Consider the following 16344-nt stretch of genomic DNA (forward strand, 5'->3'; position numbering starts at 1 on the left):
GATTTCGGTAGAGATTTCACTTTTCATTCCAAGTATCCACTCCTGATTAAATTTCGTCGTGTTTATGTACACATTTTTAATAAAATCCTTCTCCTCCCCCCCCCCCCCCCCCCCCCCTTAAAAACAGCGCGCACTGCTGAGTGCTGGAATCTTATGTTCGGGAACGGATTGAGTTGGAGGACCACGTCTCCCGTGGGGGCTGCGGGTAGGGAACAGCTGGTCTGCACTTGGTCAAGTATAATTTAAACGTTTTTAAAAATGCTGATGGTTTTGCCTTCACTTCATGCTTATTTTATCTCATGCATTATCTGCTAACTAAAACTTGCAATCACTTCCATCATCAAACTTGTATTTCCTCATTAAATTTCTCTCTTATTCAAAAACAACTTTTGCCTTTAATCTTGGTACTGCTGAATCTAAATTGGCACAAATACATTTTACCTGCCTCAGCTACTGTAGAAATATAATCAAAGCTGCTTATTTAAACCATTTTGCCTAATCAAATGACGCCACATTTGGTGGCACAGCGGTAGAGTTGCTGCCTTACAGCGCCAGAGACCCGGGTTTGATCCTGGCTGCAGGTGCTGTCAGTACAGGCTTTATATGTTAAGGTAAAAAGAGTTAACATTTCAGGTCATTGACCTTTGATCAAACATATTAGTGGTGCAGCTGGTAAAGTTGCTATCTCACAGTACTTGAGACTCAGGTTCAATCCTGACCTTAAATGCTGCCTGTGTGGAGTTTGCACGTTCTCCCTCTGACCACGTGGATTTCCTCGCTCATCCCAAAGATGTGCAGGTTTGAAGATTATTTATTTATTTATTTATTTATTAGAAGTAGACATATTATACAATGTAATTACATATTATAGTAGAAAAAATACTTTTCATATACATCAGTCATACATTATTAAAATTTTCCATTATCAATTACTTCTGCTTCTAGTATTTTTATTTTTTATAGAAAGCGAGAAAAAGAGGGTAGAAAGTTACAAATAAAAAAGAAAGCAACAAAAAAAAAAACACAACAGAAAAACAAGGGAGGTGGAATGGGTTACCTGTGATACATCAATGGAGATAGGTTCGTAGGTTATAAAGTATAGAGTATAGTTTTTCATCTGTTCCTGAGTTCAAGTTTCAGCTGGGTCCTCGTGCTGTGCCAGTCTATCCCTTCAGATAGTTAATGAATGGAGCCCAAATTTTATGGAAAAGATCTTGTTTGTCCATTAAGACAAGTCTAATTCTCTCTAAGTATAGGGTCTCCGACATTTCCGTAATCCACATTTTGATTGTGGGGGTTGTAGGGCCTTTCCAAAATTTTAATATTAATTTTTTTCCGGTTATTATACTGTAATTGAGGAAGTTTCTTTGGTTTGTTGTGAGTGTTAAGCTTTGTTCTGATATTCCAAGTATTATTAATTTTGTGTCTGGGTCCAGTTTTGTATTAATAACTTTTGAAGTTATTTCAAAAATATCTGTCCAGAAATGTTTAAGTTTTATACAGTTTGCAAAAGTATGTTAAATTAGCCTCTAAGTGTAGACATTTATCACAAATAGGAGAGATTTGTGGGAAAATTCTATTTAGTTTTATTTTAGAGAAGTGTAGTCTATGTAAGACCTTGAATTGTATTAAAATATGTCTGGCATTTAATGAACATTGATGTATTTGTTGTAAACTTTCGTCCCACATATCTTTCGTGATAGGATGACCTATTTCAATTTCCCATTTGTATCTATGTAGTTCGGTCGGTGGTACCTCGTTATTTAGTAGGGTGTTATAAATATAAGCTATTAGTTTTTCAGTATTAGGATGCTTGTTCAGACACTCATCAAGAATTTCTGATTCCCTATTCTTGTAAACTTGTGTATTAGATTTAACATAATCTCTAATTTGTAGGTATCTGAAAAAATTATTTGAGTGCAGTCCATAATTCAGTTGTAACTCTTGAAATGAAAGAAAAGTACCTTTCCCATAAAGATGTCCTATATTTTTGATTCCATGATTTTTCCATTGTGTGAAACCTTTGTCCATAAAGGATGATTTGAACAAAGGATTATTTACAATGGGAAGGCAGAGTGGTATATTATTCAATTTTAAGTCTTTTTTTATTTGTTTCCAAATTCGTATTCCACTATGTATTATGGGGTTTTCTTTATAGGTTTTTTTGTGCTGTTTTGTGGGGGCAAATATGATCGGTCCAATTTCAAAAGGTAAACAGTCTTCCTTTTCCATCATTAGCCAATCTGGTTGTTGGTCCATTTCTTCCAGCCAAAAATTCATGTTTTTAATATGGACTGCCCAAAAATAAAATAAGAAATTTGGCAAAGCCAGACCTCCATTTATCTTTGATTTACATAAGTGTTTTTTACTTATTCTATGATTCTTATAATCCCAGACAAAACTTGTAACAATGGAGTCGACTTTTTTGAAAAAAGTTTTTGGGATATATATCGGAATTAATTGAAGTAGGTACAGTAGTTGCGGTAAAAAAATCATTTTTATAGCATTAATTCTCCCAAGCATTGAAATGGGGAGTGTTTTCCAGTATTGAATATTCTTATGTAGTTTATTCAGTAAGGGTGGGAAATTTAGTTTAAATAAAGAGGTATATGTCTTAGTTACCCAGATTCCTAAGTATTTAAATTTATCTTTAACTATTTTAAAAGGGGATTGTTGTATTGTATGTAAATTAAATTTTGTTATTGGCATGATTTCGCTTTTATTCCAATTGATTCTATACCCCGAAAACTGACCAAATTGAGTTATTAGATTTAATAGGTTTGGAATACTAGTTTCTAATTTTGTAATATATATTAGTATATCATCTGCATATAAGGAGATTTTATTCCTTGTGTCTCTAGTATTGTATCCAAATATTCCTGGGTGGTTTCTAACGCTTTCTGCTAGGGGTTCAATTGCAAGAGCAAATAATAGTGGGGATAGTGAACATCCTTGTCTACAGCCTCTAGAGAGATTAAATTTAGTTGATAACATTTTGTTTGTTAATATTCTAGCTGTTGGGTTAGAATATAACAATTTAACCCATGTACAGTACTTCTCTCCTAGTTGAAATTTTTCCATCACCGAAAATAAATATGGCCATTCTACCTGGTCAAATGCTTTTTCAGCATCTAACGAGATAATTGCTAGCTCTGCGTTGGGGATTCTATTGGAGTATATAATATTAAATAATCTTCTCAGATTAAAAAATGAATACCGTTTGGGGATAAACCCTGTTTGGTCAGGATGTATTAATTTACTGATCACTAAGCTCAATCTATTAGATAGAATCTTAGTTAATATTTTCTGATCAGTATTTAAGAGGGCTATAGCTCTGTATGAACCCGGGTCTTCAAGATCCTTGTCCGTTTTTGGTATAAGTATGATTGTTGATTCATTTAGAGTTTCTGGGAGTTTCTGTTGAGTGTAAGCATATTTGTACATTGTCTGTAGGCGTGGGGAAAGCAAGTCATAAATTTTTTTATAAAATTCCGAATTTAGTCCATCGGGTCCTGCCGACTTTCCATTTTTTAAGGACTTTATTGATTCTTCAATGTCTTTTATCGTAATTTCAGCCCCTAGCAATTCTCTCTCTTTCTGATCTAGACCCGCAAACTTACAATTCTGTAAAAATGTTTCCATTCCCGTTGATTGTTCTGTTATTTTAGATGAATACAATTTTTGATAGTATTGTAGAAATCTATCATTAATATCTTTAGGCAATGTTAATGTTTCTCCCTTATCTGTTCTAATTTTGTATATTGTTTTTTCCCCGTCCAATTTGCGAAGTTGACGCGCTAATAGTTTTTGTGGTTTGTCACCAAATTCAAAATTTAATTGTTTTGTATGTTGATAAAGTTTTATAACTTGGTCTGAATAAATCTTGTTTAATTTATATTTCAATACTGCAATTTTATTGTGTTTTATCGTGGATGGTGCTGCTGCATTTTCTGTGTCTAATTGCTTTATTTCCATTTCCAGTTTCTTTTGTTTGGCCCTATTCTCTTTATTAAAAAATGATTGGGAAGAAATTAATGCTCCTCGTACAAATGCTTTAAATGTTTCCCAAAGAAGCGAGGCAGAGATTTCAGGGCTATCGTTAGCCTCAAAAAACATTTTAATCTGTTTGACTAGATATTCATTACATGACTTATCTTTTAAGATTTGGGGATTAAATCTCCATTGTGACTGTGTCTCTGCCATTCCGTTTACTTTGATCATAAATGTTAATGGGGCATGGTCTGAGATTATGATGTTGTGATATTGTGAGTTATAGGTGAATGGGATAAGTTTTGAATCTACCAAAAAATAGTCTATCCTTGAGTAAGTTTTATGTACTGGTGAGTAAAATGAATATTCTCGGCCCGATGGATTTTCAATTCTCCAAACGTCCTTAATATTAGTGGTATTAATGTATGAATTTAAAAATTCACTTGATCGAGATTTTAGTTTTCTTTGAGTTGATGATCTGTCCAAACAAGCATCCAATGTACAATTTAAATCTCCACCAATTATTAAGTTTTGTTGTGTACCTTCCGGGATATTGTTAAGAATTCTCTTAAAAAACAGAGGGCTATCAAAATTTGGTCCATACACATTGAGGAGAGTCACCTTTTTTAAGTATAACTCCCCTATTATTATAATATATCTGCCTTCAATGTCTTCTATCGTTGATATATGTTTAAAGGGTATACCTTTACGAATTAATATTGCAACACCTCTTGATTTATGTGAGAATGAAGAATGGTACGCTTTAGCAATCCATTTTGCTTTCAGTCTATGTTGTGCTTCCTTTTTAAGATGTGTCTCCTGGAGAAATATTATATCTGTTTTCAATGATTTTAAATGTGCTAACACTTTGCCTCTCTTGATAGGTTCATTAATTCCCTTAACATTCCAACTACAGAATTTAATTCCCTCACCCCCAATTTTTATATTCATGTCTTGCATCTTGTGATTAAGTAGTAGAGCAGATGATTCAGCACACTCAACCCTACCTTATACTTGAACTTCAGGTAGATGAATTTTAGGTCACGTCTGTTTTCCATCCGAACGCATCTCCTTAAATAAAATATGCAATTCCATTCCATATACAAAATATAATGTGATATAAGATAAAAAAAGGTGATAGCTAATAGGGTTAGTAAAGTGTGGAAAGTAAAAAAGAAAAGCAACTACAACTACAATTAGTGCAGTTAGTGATAGCCACCCTAATGTGGCTAAGCATCTATGGACTTCCGTAGCTTTTGGTTTATAAAAATACTAGCTCCGTGCTTTCCTTAAAAGGAAAGTTTCCAATTCGATGCATACAATTTGTGGGGGGGAAAGAAATATTGATTATATTCCATTAATGGTATAATTAGTAGTCTCAAATTGAGATATTAGTTTTGTATAATCTAAACATTTATCAAAGAATAATCAAAAACGAAAACATCAGGGCAAGGGCCATCAGACATTTCTCATTATAAAATACCTGAATCATACTTTACTTATATTTCATACTTTTAATTAATTCTTAAATAATCTAAATAATCTTGTTATCATTAGTTAGTGTTAGTTAATATTCTTGATTATTAATAGTTGTTAGAGGTTAGAGGTTAGTACTAGGATGTTAGTTTTATATATATCCGTTGTAGGAAATATACCCAATTCTTATTGCGAATTTTAGGCAACTCTTAAATATAATAGTTTAAAGTTTAGAGTTCCATATCTTCTCTGCGAGATAGCAGTGTCCGGGTAGGTGTTAAGAGTTGAATATTTTTCAATCTTCGATCTTGTCCTCGACGTTCTTGGCAAATTCAAATGCTTCCGTGTGCTTGATGAAGAAGTATTCCTTCTTCTCGTAACTGACTCTCAGTGTTGCGGGGTATAACAGTCCATATCTCAGATTCTTTATGTTCTTCAGTATTCTTCTTGTTTCTGTGAACAACGCTCTTTTCTTAGCAACTTCCACGGGGTAATCTCTGAATACGCTAATCTTGTCTCCTTCATATACAAGATTTCTGCTTTTACCAATTTTCCTCATCATGTCATCCAATACATGGTCATATTGGACCTTTACTATCATTATTCTTGGTCGGTCGCCCACCTTTGGGCGACCCACTCTGTGCGCTCGGGCAAGTAATGGCGCCTGATCCAGGTTCAAAATTGTTTTCAGTACTTCTGCAGCAAATTCACGGGGGTCACGAGTCCCCTCTCTGCCTTCCTGGATGCCCACGATTCTTAAATTCTGACGCCTCTGTCGTCCCTCCAAGTCTGTACATTTTTCAGTTATTTGATACAATAACTTTGATAGGCGTTGGTTCTCAGTGATGAGTTGTTTTGTAGTTGCGGTGCTTGTCTCAGCAAGTTCCTCAAGGTTTGAAGATTAATTGATCATTATAAAATTGCCCCAAATGTGTAGGGAGTGGATGCAAAAGTGGGATAACATATCACTAGTGTGAATGAGTGATGGTTGGTGTGGACTTGATGGGCCAAAAGGCCTACTTTCTTAAGCATTAAGTGTTAAGGCCTGCATCATATGTCATCTGATCTGTTTTATACAGTCGATCTTCGGTAAAGTGCATCCGTGGATAACAAGGGAAATCAGGGATAGTATCAAAGCGAAGGATGATGCGTACAAATTAGCCAGAAAAAGCAGCATACCGGAGGACTGGGAGAAATTCAGAGACCAGCAGAGGAGGACAAAGGGAAAGGAAAGGAAAAATAGATTATGAAAGAAAACTGGCAGGGAACATAAAAACTGACTGCAAAAGTTTTTATAGATATGTGAAAAGAAAGAGATTAGTTAAAACAAATGTAGGTCCCTTGCAGTCAGAAACAGGTGAGTTGATCATGGGGAACAAGGATATGGCGGACCAATTGAATAACTACTTTGGTTCCGTCTTCACTAAGGAAGACATAAATAATCTGCCGGAAATAGCAGGGGACCGCGGGTCAAAGGAGTTGGAGGAATTGAGTGAAATCCAGGTTAGCCGGGAAGTGGTGTTGGGTAAATTGAATGGATTAAAGGCCGATAAATCCCCAGGGCCAGATAGGCTGCATCCCAGAGTACTTAAGGAAGTAGCTCCAGAAATAGTGGATGCATTAGTAATAATCTTTCAAAACTCTTTAGATTCTGGAGTAGTTCCTGAGGATTGGCGGGTAGCAAACGTAACCCCACTTTTAAGAAGGGAGGGAGAGAGAAAACGGGGAATTACAGACCAGTTAGTCTAACATCGGTAGTGGGGAAACTGCTAGAGTCAGTTATTAAAGATGGGATAGCAGCACATTTGGAAAGTGGTGAAATCATTGGACAAAGTCAGCATGGATTTACAAAAGGTAAATCATGTCTGACGAATCTTATAGAATTTTTCGAGGATGTAACTAGTAGCGTGGATAGGGGAGAACCAGTGGATGTGGTGTATCTGGACTTCCAGAAGGCTTTCGACAAGGTCCCACATAAGAGATTAGTATACAAACTTAAAGCACACGGCATTGGGGGTTCAGTATTGATGTGGATAGAGAACTGGCTGGCAAACAGGAAGCAAAGAGTAGGAGTAAACGGGTCCTTTTCACAATGGCAGGCAGTGACTAGTGGGGTACCGCAAGGCTCAGTGCTGGGACCCCAGCTATTTACAATATATATTAATGATCTGGATGAGGGAATTGAAGGCAATATCTCCAAGTTTGCGGATGACACTAAGCTGGGGGGCAGTGTTAGCTGTGAGGAGGATGCTAGGAGACTGCAAGGTGACTTGGATAGGCTGGGTGAGTGGGCAAATGTTTGGCAGATGCAGTATAATGTGGATAAATGTGAGGTTATCCATTTTGGTGGCAAAAACAGGAAAGTAGACTATTATCTAAATGGTGGCCGACTAGGAAAAGGGGAGATGCAGCGAGACCTGGGTGTCATGGTACACCAGTCATTGAAAGTGGGCATGCAGGTGCAGCAGGCAGTGAAGAAAGCGAATGGTATGTTAGCTTTCATAGCAAAAGGATTTGAGTATAGGAGCAGGGAGGTTCTACTGCAGTTGTACAGGGTCTTGGTGAGACCACACCTGGAGTATTGCGTACAGTTTTGGTCTCCTGGAGTGCAGAGAAGGTTCACCAGACTGATTCCTGGGATGTCAGGACTGTCTTATGAAGAAAGACTGGATAGACTTGGTTTATACTCTCTAGAATTTAGGAGATTGAGAGGGGATCTTATAGAAACTTACAAAATTCTTAAGGGGTTGGACAGGCTAGATGCAGGAAGATTGCTCCCGATGTTGGGGAAGTCCAGGACAAGGGGTCACAGCTTAAGGATAAGGGGGAAATCCTTTAAAACCGAGATGAGAAGAACCTTTTTCACACACAGAGTGGTGAATCTCTGGAATTCTCTGCCACAGAGGGTAGTCGAGGCCAGTTCATTGGCTATATTTAAGAGGGAGTTAGATGTGGCCCTTGTGGCTAAGGGGATCAGAGGGTATGGAGAGAAGGCAGGTACGGGATACTGAGTTGGATGATCAGCCATATTGAATGGCGGTGCAGGCTCGAAGGGCCGAATGGCCTACTCCTGCACCTAATTTCTATGTTTCTATGTTTCTAAAGAGCAACTGCATCATGTTGTTTGGAGTATTTGCGTTTTAAAATAATCTGCGTGTTAAGTTGCAAAATGAGGAAAAAAAAAAAGAACTTTATGTTATTTAGCCTCTCCTGACACTCCACCTATGTATTGCATTCATTTCGTCTCTTTACCCAAGGAAGAATGTTCTTGTTATGGACGGGGTGCAGTAAAGGTTCATCATACTGAATATAGGGACAACAGCATTGGTGTTATGAAGACGTTTGGACATTTGGGCTTATCTTCACTTCAGTGTTCAGAAGAATGAACTTCATGAATTCCTGACAGGACTGATTCAGGAAGAATACTTTCAATAGTCGGGATGTCCAGAACCAGGAATCACAGGGACATGAGGTAGGCCATTTAGAATGGTTGCAAGGGGAAATTGAATCACCTAATTCACAGCAACAGAATGTATTGCGGGCAAATTATTAATTATATTGAAGAAGTAGTTGAATATAGTACCAATGACAAAAAGATTCAAGATATATGGGGAAAAAGCAGGAACAGAATACTGAATTTAGATGATTATTCTGGATTGAAATAGCCAAATAACCTACTCCTACTTCCTGTTTCCATTCTCTCACAAGCTCCGGTTTGTTGCTCCTCCCCAGCTTAAAATAATTCCAGTGTTTCTCTGTTCTGAAATGTTTGTCTTTCCACAAATACCACCTGAGCTTCTTAGTTTTTCCAAATCCGGGTTATTTTGCCAATTTAAGTTCATATGGGATTCTTTCAGCCAACAAATAGAGGAAACTTTCATTCCAGCAGTCACGTTTTGCTGAGCAGTGGCTTCTGTTTGTGTGCACTGCCACATTTAATGTAGTTTACTTCAGTGAAACAGATCATTGCTGGCCAGGTACATCCTGGGCCCCCTGCAGGACGAGGTCTAGTTTGGCCCCAGGTGGAATACCAATCTTTTGTTGTTGAATTTTCTGTATTTTCCACCTACTTTGGCACAATTCACCTCAAGTCTTATCCAGCATCCACCAATCCATACACAGCGGATAAAACAGTACTAGCATATTATTGACACTATATGATGAGAAACAAGGGGCACTGTTTTCCACTCAATAAATTGTTTTACCGGTAATAAAACTGTAGATGAGCCATAAATCATTGCCTGGGTCTCGATTACAAAGCCAGTCATATTTATTGGCATTATCATCACATATGCATGTTGAACAAAGAAATAAGTTGGCAAGAATTAGATGTTTTAATTTTAACTGGGAACAATATTGATTATAGTGATTTAATAGCATTACTACAAAGGTTTTTATTCACAATACCATCTGTTCTTTCCAAACTGATAACACCAGATAATATATTGTCATTTGAAAAACAATAATATTGGAATATCATCGTAATTTAAAGTGTAAATGTGGACTCGTAAAGTATGCGTTTCTCCAAATGACCTTTACCTCACCTACGTCAAATAGATGTGAAAATGTAATTAGCGTTTTGCATTCCCACAGATGGTCTCGTGGATTACTGAATACTGGGATTCAACACTGATACAGTAGCTTGAACCAGACTCTCTATATTAAAATGATTCAACCTCACTTGTTTCTTTCAGTTGGTTTCTATGGCTTTTAAAAAAAATATAGATGATATGGTTATCAGAGATTAGTTAAAATTTAGGATTATTTAAAACTCCATTGACAATCATTTGTCACAACTAATCTAGAAAAGTCTGAATTAATTCACGTTCACAGAACAAACATACGTTGGTAGAAACCAGGAACTGAGGGTGCTGGTTTACACAAATGGACAAAGTGCTGGAGGAACTGAGCAGGTCAGGCAGCATCTCTGTGGAGAACATGGATAGGTGAAGTTTTGGGTCGGGATTGAACAAGGGTCCCGACCCGAAACATCACCTATCCATGTTCTCCAGTGATGCTGCCTGACCCAAACATTCTTTAGTATTTATTTACTTACAAATTACATGTCAATAAAATGAAGCTTCAGTCTTTAAAATTGGAACCAATCCTCATGAATGTTGATACTTTCTTGTTAATAACCACATCCTTGTATTAAAATTGATTTTCTTCTGATCTGGCAAATTGCATGGGTATGTGAGTGAGCTCTAGGTTAAACCGTGAAATGGCCTTCTAACTGGTCAACCTAAATTAGAAATGGACCAAACATGTGTGATTATAAATGAAGATTATACAAAACAGAATCCTGTGTATTTACATAGAGACCAGTTTATTAATCACTACTACATTTATTGTATGTGCGTTACCCTTACATAAATCCTATTAAAGGTTTGGTCTGTTTCAGCTTCAGGGTTTCATTTACTTAAATGAGATTAAGCATGTTGCGGGTGGTCCATACTGATCACTCTAACTGAATCCCTGTTACTTCATCTATCTATCTCTTAACAGATTTACCTCAAATAGATTATTGCTGCTCAGCTGGGCATGGGTCATTGTGAGTCGTGATATGGACTTGAATTCCACCCAGCAGCTTGGGAATTTAAACCAAATAAACAAATCTGCATTGGATAAAGCATCAGTGACCATGAAACAACTGGATTGCCATAAAATCTTAGCAGTTTCACTAACGTCCTTCAGGGCAGAAAATCTGCTATCTTTACCCAGTCTAGTTGCCAGTTAATACTCTTAACTGGTCTATGAAATGGATCAGCAAGCTATTCATTTTAGTCTGGAGTATGATCAATAAATTCCTACCAGCAAACACCCACATCCAATGCAATAATAGCGGTAGTGAAAAATCAGATTGCTCTGAAAGATTAAAATCATCAGTTTTAGTTTCAATCAGCATAGTTTTCAATTATCTGTTTAGCTGTGGGTTAAAGACATGTGAGTGAATGGGAAGGGCTCAAATGCTCTGTACAACTCGTTGATTACATTTGCCAGGACCGTAGGACGGAAGACATGATAAGATGGGAGTGGAGTTTACACTTTGAAATTAAATCGTGCGCCACCACTGGAGCAGAGCGAGGACCATGATATAAACCAGAGCATTCGTGGCAAGAAAGGAACCCTTTGATTTGCTTGCAATAAACAGTTGGAAAACAGTTCCTAAAATGGATCTGAGCAATGCATGTCATATTTTTGTTTTGTTTTCTCCCGTTTAGATTGTTTTTGACTCGCCCGGTAAGACCAGCCAGCCAAGTGAGCAGATTCCAGTGCAAAGGCGATGGCGGTCGCTATGACAACCTGAGCAGGAGCTGTGCAGCCGAGCGAGGCGCGTGCACGAGGGGGAAGACGGCGTGTGCACGACGGGGGGTGTGCTGCGCGTGCACGAGGGGAAGATTGTAGGTGCGCAAGTAGCGGTGCGTGTGCACGAGAGGGGCACGTGCACGAGGGAGAGGCGCGTGCACGAGATGAGGCGCGTGGCCGCGCGTGCACGGGCACCCCTTGAAATGACAGCGCGTTCGCGCCATCAAGGTTGGCTTCAACCCAGTAAACGGGGGCTCATTTACAGCGCACGGGAGGTGCAGAGAAACGGGGGCCGCTAAAATACACCCTGGAGCTCCTCTACCACCCACTCGTTGAAAATGTTGTTGCATGACATGGGCATGTGTTTACTGCCAGAACTGACTAGAACAGCACGCACAATAACTCCCAACAAAAATACCAGTCCTCCTCCCAACCCCTATAATCAGCAGCTATTGATCCTTACTGCTTGACTCGCCTCCCCATGTCAATTCTGCTACATTTCACGCATGTTGCTTTCATTCTCCTTTCTTCAGTTTTGTAAACATTATCTATGTTAGGTAGACACCAAATGCTGGAGTAACTCGACGGGACATGCAGCATATCTGGAGAATCTATGCTAAAGTTTCCTTTTACAAATTCGTCTTAAAGGAACATTCCAATCATATCCTTCGGGGTCGCCTTTCATCCACACGATGCAAAAACAAAATCACGATTCGATTTCATCCGGTATTGACGATTACCAGCGACGAATTCATCATTAATCATCCATTTATCATTGTGACCAAAAACAAGGTGTTTCACAAGAAACAAGGGACTTTCCCGGAAAGTGCAATCAACTGGTTGCCTTTTCATTTGCTCCATAGATGCTGCTGCACCCGCTGAGTTTCTCCAGCATTTTTGTGTACCTTCGATCTTCCAGCATCTGCAGTTCCTTCTTGGACACAAGTGCAATCAACTGTCTGAGAACATGCAACCAGGAGAATGATCTTGATAATATTTTTGAAGGTAGACACAAAATGCTGGAGTAACTCAGCGGATCAGGTAGCATCTCTGGAGAAAAGGGATAGGTGACGTCTTGGGCCGAGATCCTTCTTCAGATTGGAATCAGGGGTGAGGGAAACGAGAGATGTAGACAGGCGGTGATGTAGAGAGATATAGAACAAATTAATGTAAGATAAGTCAACAAGTAACGATGATAAATGAAACAGCCCATTGCTAGCTGTTTGCTTGGTGATATTGAGAAGCTGGTGCGACTTGGGTGGGGGAGAGATGGAGAGAGAGGGAATGCCGGGGTTACTTGAAGTTCGTGATTTATTTCGTATATTGCATATTCAATGTAATTTTAATTGTATTGTGGGTACGAACTTTATTTTATGTTATATTCTTTTAGAAGTTCCTAAACTTTCGAGCTGTTAGAATGTATATCCAGTGTTTAAAGTTGCTGCTAGATTACATAGCACGCGTACTGTCCGGGTTGAAATGATTTTTTTTCCAATGAATCCGTGACCACCGGTGGTATTTTAATGCAATCTTGTAGAAAGCGCGGATTACAGAAGTCTGCTATTTTAAATAAACTCACAGCCTCTCTTTTAAAAAAAAAAGTTATTCTGAAAAGTTCTATTGCAACAAGTTGCAACTGGCGCTCAGTTTGAAATATAACTTGTTAAGATGGTATTGAAATACTTACAAGGGGCGTTTAGTCGAAGATTTGCTTAATATCAAAAGAGTGGGCACACCTGTCGCTGTTACTTGCCTGCCACTGAATCTCATGTGAATATTTGCGGTCATTGTCATTCGGTAATAAAACACGCCAAATTTATATTGCCAGTGTTTTAGCTTTTTAGCCATAACATTTCCATACATCATAAGAATTGAGTAGAACCCGCCCATCTTCTTTGCAGAAGACGTCGAAATAAATGTGTGTTAGCTATAATCGGTATCAAAAATAACTGATATGTGCTTATTATGACAAATAAATATCAGCGCATGCTGATTATAACAGTTATACACGGCAAAGGTCTCCAAAAATAGCTGGTTGTGACTGCCGCAATTTAGTGTAAGTTTAAGGACACCGCGCCTCCCCCTCCCATTCTCTCCCCATTGGACATCCAAAGCCACCGAAGTCATTGCTGATTTTTGTTTTAACGTAACTGGACCAACTACAGAACTCCTGCGGCTATAGAAGCTAGTCAAAGGCTAGCTATCCATCAGCGGCAGGCTCCTGTCCTACCACAACAAAGTTTTTTACATCCTCACCAAGGCACAAGTCAGGAGTGTGATGGGAATCTTTCATGGTGCTTGGATGTATACAATTCCAACAACACTTAACAAGTATAACACTGAATAGAAAGAGGGAACTGCAGAAGCTGGCAATTGAAAAAATGACACATTTAATACCGGGCAGGTCTATACAACCTATATGTTCACCACCCCTTCTGCAGCAACTCGGCGAGCCCCACTTCCCCAATGTATATTCGCGAGTGCATGGGCACAGCAACCCGCACACCATCGGGACCTGGCAATCTTTTACAACCGCCCAACGGCGCTTGGATCTTTAGTCCTGGAATTCCCTACCCGACAGCAGGGTGGAGATATCTTCACAACACAGACTGCAGAAAAGCACCACCTTCTCAAAGGCCAATCAGAAATAGCAAAAACCCGTGCACAAATATAAATGAAATCACGGAACAGACTGAATACCATCAAACTGCGCGACTGAGGCGGGGGGCGCAATACCACGAGCAAGTGTAAACTCCCAGCGTTGGTGTTGTACATGAATACATTACTAGAGACGCGGGTAGCTGTGCAACCTGTAACACTTTCCATTGAAGAAAATGGATAATCCCCCTGTTAATGCGTGGCCCCGTTCGGATGTAGACACCCCTTAAACTGGTTTGGGTAATTTCTTAAAGCATCGAGATTAAAAATAATAAGTAAATTAATGAATGGCACGGGGGGGGAAACATCTCCCCACCCCCCCCCCCCCCCCCCCCCCCCCCCTCTTCCCCAAACTTGGATATTTTGCTTAGTCTTGTTTCCCCCCTCCTCCCTGCGATTTCTTACCCTCGCAGCTCTCGAGGAGTATGGATCCTCAAAGAGTGCCCATATCCTCGGTCGCAATCTCTTCCAGCGGTTGGCTTTACCGCCGCCGCCGCCGGACTCTTCAATCCCCAGTCTCTTGTTGAATTCCGATTCATCCTCGCCTTCTTGGATCTCCCCGCTCAGCAGATCGGGCGCTTCGAAGATGTCAAGGGCTTCCTCGGCGTCGCGGTGTTGCCTGTAAGTCATCCAGCAGCAAGGCTCCACGTCGGTCTCGTCGATGCCCCAGAAAGCCAGCTCCTCTTCGAAAAGTGGTCCGCACACATCGGCGGGGCAGTGCAGCCTGCCCGTGCGGTAGTAATTGAGAACATAAGCGAAGACCCCCGGGTGCCTGTCGAAAAAATACTGGTTCACTTTGGGGTCATATTCGGAGTTGCTTTGCCCATCGGAGTCGGCGAGCAGCGCTAGCCGGGTCCCGGGGAGGGTTTTCAACGTGTTCCTGTAAGTTTCGTGCCGAGTTCCCCCTACGTTGAGAACTATTCGCTCGTTCCCTTCGATCTTGCCCATCTCTCCGGTTCAGACATGACTCGGATAAAGAGACCCGCAGCTGTAAATTGTGTCTTTTTTTCCTGGGGAGGTGGATGGGATTTTTGTTGTTGTTGTTGTTCTTGCCGTCGCTTTCCCCTGTTAATGTGTTTCCGTTGCAAAGCAGAGCCAAAGCGGTGGCAAAGCTGAACGCCGAGCCGCCTTCTGTACCGTCCCCGTTCGCCGCATGCAGCCAGCGAGGCGGGCAGGTGAAGTCAAACGGAACGACACCACTGTTCAGTGTTGACCAGTTTCCTTTCCTCCTTCCTCGGGGGATGCAATCGACCTCTGTGAGTGAAAGAGGGAGGAAAGTGATCGCCTTATTTTCTGAAAGTACGTGACCGTGTTTTCCTCGCAGGGATAGACGACAAAGGCAACACCCTGCACCCGACGATCACGTAATGCCTCGGTGTTATTTTCCAGCATTCCTCCTTCCTGTTATTTACAAGTTGTCTCTGAAGGTCGCTGGGAATGAGAGCACGGGTAGAGATTGAAGACCAGACATTTTTTTTGCAGGTCTGGTATTGGCTGCGCAGAGACGCTCAAGTCCCGGTGGTATCCGGGCTATTGTGAAAGCTGAACTCACACCCGGCCACTTGTTGAAGTGAGACCGTTCCGCACGATTTTTCCCCTCTATCCCCTCCGACACATTCGCCTGAATCTTCCCCTCACCTTTTAGATCGCTGTCTATTGATGAGAGACACCCGCTCCCCCCAAATCTCTCGATTGCCGACAGAGGTGCGTGTGTTGTTTGTGTGAGGTCCTGTGTATTTAGCATTTGCAATCATTGAATATAGCTCGTCCAATTCACACATACAATCCTTCAATGGAGGTTTCTACTAAAACATGAATTCAAATAACTATATATGCCGGGGATAAGCTTAGCGCATATTAGTACATTAAAAATAATGTCTGTGTTAAACTTTGCGCTCCCATATTCATCGATAG

At 40.0% G+C, this 16344-nt stretch overlaps 1 protein-coding gene across 4 annotated transcripts in view; it reads right to left on the bottom strand.

Annotated features, from left to right (window-relative positions):
• kcnc2 (potassium voltage-gated channel subfamily C member 2) overlaps nt 1–16083 on the bottom strand; it is a 127052-nt gene extending 110969 nt beyond the window's left edge. For 2 of the 4 annotated variants that reach the window (XM_033038187.1, XM_033038188.1), the window contains exon 1: nt 14836–16083. In XM_033038187.1, coding sequence (XP_032894078.1) covers nt 14836–15378 — 543 coding nt within the window. In that variant the 5' untranslated portion in view covers nt 15379–16083. The remainder of the gene's footprint in view (nt 1–14835) is intronic. The other 2 variants (XM_033038185.1, XM_033038186.1) reach the window with 1 other exon arrangement.
• Between the last annotated feature and the right edge of the window lie 261 nt (nt 16084–16344).

Source organism: Amblyraja radiata, chromosome 19 (assembly GCF_010909765.2).
Source record: "Amblyraja radiata isolate CabotCenter1 chromosome 19, sAmbRad1.1.pri, whole genome shotgun sequence".
Taxonomy (NCBI): Eukaryota; Metazoa; Chordata; class Chondrichthyes; order Rajiformes; family Rajidae; genus Amblyraja; species Amblyraja radiata.